Genomic DNA, 9,004 nt, shown 5'->3' on the forward strand with positions numbered 1-9,004 from the left:
ACAACTCTTTTGCTGTGGGACCCTATGAGGCTATGACGTCTCAACTCATTTAAAGTGGGACCCAGAGTTTTGTTATGATTAGGATGTGCATATATACTCTCTATACTCGTGAACTCCCTCACGGCATGCATGTGCATATGATTACGATGGGGAGATTACTCTCTCTCTCTCTCTCTTTGTATCTGTAAGCTTTTGATTTCTTTGTATATGTACCCTCTCCCCTTGTGCGTCACTCCATCCAAACATGCCCCAGACAGCGAGACTACACGGTTCCTCTCTCTCAAAGCAAAACCAGCTTCATTAAAAATTAGCCATCTATTATAGAACAGTTCTCTCTCTCTCTCATCATGTAAAGACATTAATGAGAACCTTCATAATTTTTAATGAAATTATGTTTCCATTTCACATGTCTTCCACTCCTGCGTCATTGCATGTGCCAGCATCTACTCATAGAGTCCCAACAAATTCCAAATACTTTTCCAACATATTCACGTGTTTTGTCCTTCAGCACCTTTTCCTGATGGGTTGCGACCCTTTGCATAATTAATCTCAAAGTGGTCTGGTCAATTCCAAATACCATTTCCAGTTCAATATGTGCGCACATTGATATCTGCGGGGTCCACAATTTCCTTTCCTTAAATAGAAATGTAGACCCATGTGCATGAGAACCCAACATATATACTTGATCAGGTGTCTGTTGATTATTATTTAGCATTATTATTATGGAGATGGGATTCCTACAAGCAGGGGTTTGTTTATCATTAATGCATACAATATTCTTAGCATGTGTTTCATATTTAGTTTTACTTCAAATATTAATTGGGTTGGGTTATGGTCCATTTGGATTTTTGAAATTAGAATTGATTTTTTATTTAATTTGTAAATTTTGAAGCAAAGAAAATGTGTTTGAGTGATGAGTAGAATTTAAATTATTTTTGCAATTATATTTGAGTGTTGGATTTTTTAGATTAAAAAGTAGTGTTTTTTAATGATAGGAAATGATTGAAAGTATGAAAAGTTGTGTATAATGATTGTTATTAAGAAAAGTAGTGTGGAATAATGATTAAAATAATAATTATTTATTATAAAAAAATATATGTAATTATTATTTGGGCGTTGATGGGGTATACTTGCGTCAGATCAAATAGGACCCACTCAAAAAAATTGTTTGTTTTTGAAAAAAACTTGATTTTTGGGTTAGATTTACGGGTTGAAGCCGAGTTGGATTCAAAAACCCGATTTTTCAAAATAAAAAAAACCCTAAAATAATTCTTATTCTCTTTGATTCCCAAACTCATCAATAATCAGTTTGTAATTTGAATTATATTCAATGTGAGGATAGCCATGCTTGAGCTCATTATTACTGCGAAATTCATCATTTCATTTGTTGTTGTTGTTGTTGTTTTTTTTTTTTTTTTTTCCCCTTTTTTAGCAAGCTATATATTCCACTTTCTCAACATTATTGCCTTTGCCATGTATGAAAGCAACTGCTACCTATCGGTTACGAGGCTGTGACTACTACTGGCATTGAATGCATGTGAAGCTGTGCTAGATGATTTGGATTTCAACTCAAAACTCAAAATTGAGTTAAAAATGATTGCAATTACGTTCAGGTTCAGCATTTACTTGCAATTTTTTCTCATGGTGGTCCAAGCATTTTCGTGCGTGAAAAAGAAAGAGAAATGACTTCGGCTCGTGAATTGGTTCTGCAGTGTATTTATTTTTCCTCCACAACAAATACGGTAGTTTACATGCATTAATAAGCATCTATTAAAAACCACGTTGTTTCATTACTAGCAAAAGCATCGGACGAAGAGAAAGATAATGTTCACGTGAAAGTTGAAAATTAAAACTCATTAAACAACTCCACCTACCTTTCTATCTCTGCATGTTTTTGAATGCTTTTCATTTTTCAGTAGAAATTGTTGAGTTGTATCTTCTCACAAATCGGCAAATAAAAATACTTATTTTTTAAAAAAAAAATTAAAAAATTAAAAAAAAAATTAAAAAGCTGAAAGGGTGGCTGGGCCACCCCCAAGCCACCCTTTCAGCTTTTTTTTTTTTTTTTTTTTTTTTTTTGAATTTTTAAAAAACAAGTATTTTTATTTATTTTTTAATAAATTTATATTTTATATTAAGATAGACAAGTGTCGCCATCTTATTGGCGACACATGTCGCTGACGTGGCATTTGACGGAATCTGTTAAAAATTTTAACATAATTTGACGCCAGGAATCGATTTGTAATTATTACATACCACGAAGACCTCCCATGAACTTTTTAAATCATAGGGAGTGAAAAATAATTATGGCATACCACAGGAACCAACGGTACAATTTTTCCTAAATATATTAAATGGAGACTTTTTAAAATTTATGAATATAATTATAAAAATGATGAAAAATAAGTAAAATATTTTATATGCAGTTTTGAAAGCTTTGCAGTAATCAACGTAACGGGTGGTAAAAGATTTCGAACCATCTCCTTCTTTTTTCTTTTTTATTTTATTTTTAGAGTATCATACTGAACAGCTGCACTATAGTGCTAATTGTCCTCGAATGTTTTAGGAGAAAAATGTAAAATCAATTTTGGTAATTTATTATTTGTAATTAGTTACTTGTGGTTCAAAGGTCTTTAAAATATGCTAAAAAATAATTTATTCTTTACAATCAAATTTTTTTCCCCTGACATAACAGCTTTCGTTAATTTGATATGTCAGAGCCAATAAATGTAACGTGTCATAATTAAGTCAGTGTTACACTAACAAAATCTATTATTTCAATTATTTTTATAAGAGAAATGCTTGGTTGTACACTCTCATCCTACTCCTATCCCACCTTTGCCTACTTGAACCAATAATATTGTTAAAAAAAATGGGTCCCACTACACTCTCTCCACTATCTCTTACATTATTGGTCCAAGTAGACAAGAGTGGGATAGAAGTGGGATGAGAGTGTACAACCAAGCATTTCTCTTTTTATAATTGATGAATATTATCACGTCAGTAAAAAAAAAGAAAAAAAAAAAAGGATAAGATGAAAGTGATATATTTATCATTTCTATTAACAAAAACTTTAAATTTAGGAGGGTGTTTGGCAAGCTTTTGTATTTGTGGAATTCTTGTTTGAATGATAATTAAGCGTGATTAATGTGATATAAAATATAAAAAGTTTAGAATTGTTTTATAAAAAAATGAAAATGTTTTGTTTTGTAGTTAATTTTTTTATTTGATTGGTAATAAAAAATTATTAATGTGATACAAAACCTGAAAAAAAAAATAAAAAAAATTTAGATTTGACTTTTTTGAAATTGTATATCCACCGAAACTCTAAATAATTAAACTGTTATAAAGTGTGTAAGCACTTTTTTTTTTTTTTTTTGAACACAGAACCATCTTCTTCAATATCATTCCAGAGAAAACATCCCCAAAGGGGTACATAACCAGGAAAATCGCTCAAAGGCGAGAAATCAAAGGCCGTAGGCTAGTCGCAGTGAACAGAGATAATGAATCTCTGTCCACAAAATCAGGAACACCTGATTTGAAGCAGCTACCAGAACGGTAGACTGTGAGTATAAAGTTGGAATATACATAAAAAACACAAACAGCAAACTCAGAATGCCAACATCGGCAAGAAACGGCTGCCGGAGACGACGCGTGTAAAACACGCACCATCTCTGGGAACCTCCCTCGCAACAGACGACCTTCACAAGCAGAGATCGGCACCTTCCGAGACCGGAGAGAGCAGTTGTGGCCCACACACGCTAAAAACAGAACTGAAACGCCGGCGCGTGCAGGTCACGCCGACCGGAGACGAATAGCACGGCCTCAAAAGATAACCAAATCTGACCAGAAAAGGCCGACCACCGCACTCGGCAAGTTCCTGTTGGAGAAAGACCAGTCGAGGCTGACAGATCTAGAGTTAAACAAAACTCCACCGGAACCCTCCAACACCCGCCGTTCTTTACGGGTCAACACCTGAAAATCACTGCTTGCAACAAGAAAAACAACAGAAAAAAGAAAAAACCCCAACAAATCTCCATCGGTTCAAGCATCGGGAGGAACAAAACTCCAACAGCCAGATGGCTTGGAGAAAAAAAAAAAAAAAAAAAAAGAAAAAAAGAAAGAAAGAAGAAGAACGTGTGTAAGCAAGTTTATGTTATTGTATTGTAGGGTATATATATTTTTTTGTTTAAATAAACTGTTCTAAACTGTTCTTCTGGAATTTTCCTGCTGCGTATGAGTTGTCGTCCATAATTTCACATCTCTCAGCACCTGCTGCCACGTATACCTGGAGATTTGAAACTCATCAAAGGCCTGGCTCCTCCCCAACATCTGTCCATCTTCTTCACTGTTTGGGTTCCAGCTAGCTTTCTCTTTCAATCTTTCTTCTTCTCCTTTTTCTTCATACTGTGTTCTTCTCCTCCTTAGGCAACAATGCCATTGGTTTCCATCTTCCTTTTCTCGCTCTTTTCCTTTTGTTTTACATTATATAGAACAAAGGAAACACAAAGGAGAATGGATCTTTTAGCCTTTCTCATTCTTTCGTCCTTTGTGGCTCAAACTCACGGGAGGATGAAAGAACAATGTTCACTCTATCGCTACAAGGCCACGTTGTTGAAGCCAGATTTTGGTGTGGACACGAGTCATTTCAAGGTATTCGAACATGGCAATATTGAAACAAATGTCTATCCTCAGGAGGGCTTCAAGGAGAAAGATAGGATTGCGAGGCTGCCTGGACAACCCCCCGTAAATTTCTCTCAGTATGGCGGCTATGTCACGGTGAATCAATCAGCAGGTCGTGCACTTTTTTATTACTTTGTTGAAGCTCAGCAGCCTAATGATACATTGCCTCTCCTTCTTTGGCTTAATGGAGGTATATATATATATATATATGCCTATTATGATCTTGGTAAAACATAAAATAATAATAAAACCGTAGCATATTTGGAAAAGAGAACATGCGATGTATGTGTTGATTCGGCTAATTATGATTCTATTAAATAGAATTACTCGAGTACCATTTATTAAATTGAAAATACACATTTGAATTATGTAACACAGATATTAACATAAACTCATAACATGTGAGAAATGTGATATATCTACATAAAACTCTAATTTTGATGATTAATGTTGCCTAATATCTATATGAGCCAGGTTTTTCGTCTCTTGGTTATGGAGCAATGCAAGAGCTGGGACCATTTCGCGTGCACAACGACAGCAAAAGACTACACACAAATGATTTTGCTTGGAATCATGGTAAGTTTATCCAATAACATTAATTTGTTTTATTAATTTTTCAGTAAACATAAAGAGATTAGAATTTTTTCTCTCTTCTCTCTTCATACAAGTGAAGTTTCAATTATATATATATATATATTTGGAATTTTATCTTCAGTTGCAAACGTTTTGTTCCTTGAGTCGCCTGCTGGGGTTGGATTTTCCTACTCAAATACTACAGCAGACTATGATAACACGGGAGATAGAAGCACTACAACAGATAATTATGTATTTTTGTTGAATTGGCTTGAGAGATTTCCAAAGTACAAGAACCGGACTTTTTACATTTCTGGGAGAGACTATGCTGGGCATCACGTTCCTCAGCTTGCACAAACCATTCTCTATCATAACAAGAAGGCTAACAAGACTATCATCAACCTTAAGGGCATCATTGTACGTGTCTTTCAGTCTCTCTCACACACTCAAACTAGCAAAATTGTTGGTAGTTTGTCAAGTTTAATTCCTTATTTTGTTTTAGACTTTCAGCTAGCTCGATCCATCATATATTATTTGGTTTAATTCCTTAATTTGTCATGATTATCTAGTAAAATTGTAAATAGTGACCATGGTATTGGGCCCTGATTATGATGCGTGGAGGTGCATTTATTAAAATCTTACTTAACTCAATTAGTATTAGAAGGGGAAAGAAGCTGTATGGAATTTTGAAGTTTTTGCTCTCAAATTGTGTCAGTGTGGATGCACGGTCTCAATCGGTGTCTCATACAATTAGGGAGTTCGAATTGGGTTGCACACCCGTCTATCAAGATTAAATTGTAACTCAATTAGTATTAAACTATGTTGATTAGACTAAAACGGATGTTCTCCAAGTATTGATTAACGGCTTAATAAGTAATTGTTCTCTCTCACTTCTTTTTTTTTTTTTTTTACTTTTATGTAATATTGTATCATAATTATATTTCACATAGATTGGGTATATATATTTTAATATATGCATTGATTATTGTATTTTATGCAGATTGGAAATGCAGTAATTAATGATGAAACTGATATAAAAGGAACATATGATCACCTTGCGAGCCATGTTTTCGCTTCGGATCTAGAGGCGTCTCAAATACAAAAATACTGTGGTTTCTCACCCAATGCCTCCAGGCAGTCCCCTGAGTGCACTGCAGCCATAGATGCAGTCGAAGAGGATATTGCCAACGGTCTTGATCTGTATAACATCTATGCTCCCATTTGCTTCCCTAAAGGCGACACAGTCCAGCACCTTGAAGCTTCTGTAAGTGCCAATTTTGTTTTCTTTTTAGTAATAAAGATGTGTTTGAGAAAAAAAAGTAAACACCATAGGTATATATATAGGAGGTAATTAAAGAAAAGGTTCACTTAAAGAAAATATACAAAATTCAGCTGGTTTATAAAATCTAATTATAAAGAAAAAAAAATATGCAATATTGCATATATGCTCTAGTTAATTATGATGTATTGAGTCTAAAATAGGATTTGATGGGTTATATTCTTAGGCCTCAAAAGTTCCAAATAATTTATTTTTGGTAATATTAAGTAAGTTCTCCTCTTTTATATCATTAAATGATGGTTATGCTCCAGAGAAAACAAGATAAAATGTTGTATTATTTTTGTGTTGAAGGTACTAGAATTTGATCCGTGTAGCTTTGATTATGTGTATGCCTATTTGAATCGGCCTGATGTTCAAGAAGCTCTTCATGCCAATGTAACCAAACTTACACATGACTGGGACATATGCAGTAGTTTCATCAAAAAATGGAAAGATAGCCCGTCAACTGTCATTCCCCTTCTGCGGGAGCTCATGGCTAATGGACTTCGAGTTTGGATTTATAGGTAATAAGCAAAACATCTTTGCCATTGTTATTGATTGTTATTTCGCTATGATCTCGAGTGTTTCACATGATTTTAGTGTAATATTGACCTTGTATGTATAAGCTTCTGGGTACCCTTTCCTTGCAAAGCTAGTGGTAAATCTACCCAATGTTTGTATTAGAGCTATCACTACATCCGGTATAAGATCGGATGCGGCTCGTCGACTATGAGATCAAATAGGTTACGGAGGAGGCGACCTGTTTGACATCGTTAATGAATTGTATTAATATAAATTAACATCATGATCCCTATCAAATGCAGTGGTGACCTCGATGGAACGGTTTCTGTTACTTCAACGAAGTACTCTATAAATAGTATGAAGCTTCCTGTGAAGAACGATTGGAGTCCATGGGCCTACTTTGCAAATGTAACACTTGTATTTTGTCTATTTCTTTTTGTCATACCAATATATTCATGAGATCTCGCAGACTTTAACCAAATTAAATGATTCCATTTTTGTCACAGGTGGCTGGAGGCTATACAGAAGAGTATGAGGGAGGCCTAAAATTTGTGACAGTGAGATTGGCAGGTCAGCAAGTTCCCAAGGACCAGCCTGCCAAAGCATTTGTCATGATCAAGCACTTCCTTGATGGCACACCTCTTCCTTTAATTACTGGTTGAAAATTAAAGAATATTATTGACAAAGTACATATATAAACAATTCGATATTATCATATTTTATGTTCTTTGTCATTTATGTTGCACATTGAACAATTAATGTATAGCAAATGTAATTTGCCTCCATATTTAAAGTACACCAATTGTTACTCATCTTAGAAAATTTATAGTATATGAGCTATTATATGGACTTCATTGAAATCAAATCAAACTTAATTAGTCTCATATATTAAACGCCATGTGTATATATATATATATATATATATATATATATTATCTACATTATACAATATTAATAGGCACGATGGAATAGCTTTCTAAATTTTGCTACGTCTAACTTGACAACCAAATTTTCTTTGTCAGCATGTAAGCAAAACAAAAATCATATCTGGCATTGAGAAGCACTGATACGGATACAGTAATTTAACAATGTATGCCAAATTAAAGGTGTGACATTTAATTATCTATTGAATAAATACTTTTAGAAATATTTCTAGCCGTAGACGATAAATTACAAGTACGAAAGTGTTTGAAAAAACAATTTATCTAATATCTGCGATGAAGTCATAATCACAATTCACAAAAGGAAACCCATTCCATAAATAGAAGATAAATTTATGAGGGTGCAGTGATTCGACCGTAGGATTCAAGAAAATGAGCAGATGGAGCTCTTTAATGAGTTTTAAATATTTGTATTAATTAGAACAAAACATTTTATTTAAACAGAAACAACAAAATATATATATATATATATACCCTACAACACAATAACAAACGTGTTTATACACTTTAGATCAGTTTAATTATTTAGAGTTTTAGTGGACATACAATTCCAAAAAAGTCAAATATAAAACATTCTCCTCTTTTCTTTTTTTCTTTTTTCTTTTTTTTTTTTTTTTTTTTTTTTTTTTTTTTTTCTGTTTTTACTATTTATATCACATTAATAATTTTTTTATTACCATTTAAATAAAAAAAATCCACCACAAAACATAACATTTTCATTTTTCTATAAAAAAAATTCTTTTTCTTTTTTTACTATTTATATCACATCAATAATTTTTTATTACCATTTAAATAAAAAAATCCACCACAAAACATAACATTTTTCATTTTTCTATAAAAAAGTTTCAAGTTTAGCTACTATTATTCAAACACTCATAACTACTATTCAAACAAAAATTCCACAAATACAAGCTTAGCTTGCCAAACACCCTCCTAAATTTGTGATAAAAATGGTCATCAGCAAAAA

The 9,004-nt window shown here is 33.2% G+C and overlaps 1 protein-coding gene across 1 annotated transcript; it reads left to right on the forward strand.

Moving 5' to 3' along the window:
* The first annotated feature begins 4,399 nt into the window (after positions 1–4,399).
* On the forward strand, positions 4,400–7,887 carry LOC133858734 (serine carboxypeptidase-like 40). Its single transcript, XM_062294202.1, has 7 exons — positions 4,400–4,873; positions 5,158–5,259; positions 5,399–5,673; positions 6,257–6,520; positions 6,887–7,098; positions 7,399–7,504; positions 7,603–7,887. Exons 1-7 carry the CDS (start codon positions 4,435–4,437, stop codon positions 7,756–7,758), a joined length of 1,554 nt encoding a protein of 517 aa, XP_062150186.1. The 5' UTR covers positions 4,400–4,434; the 3' UTR covers positions 7,759–7,887.
* The last annotated feature ends 1,117 nt before the right edge of the window (positions 7,888–9,004 follow it).

The sequence above is a fragment of the Alnus glutinosa genome, chromosome 1, assembly GCF_958979055.1.
Source record: "Alnus glutinosa chromosome 1, dhAlnGlut1.1, whole genome shotgun sequence".
Taxonomy (NCBI): domain Eukaryota; kingdom Viridiplantae; phylum Streptophyta; class Magnoliopsida; order Fagales; family Betulaceae; genus Alnus; species Alnus glutinosa.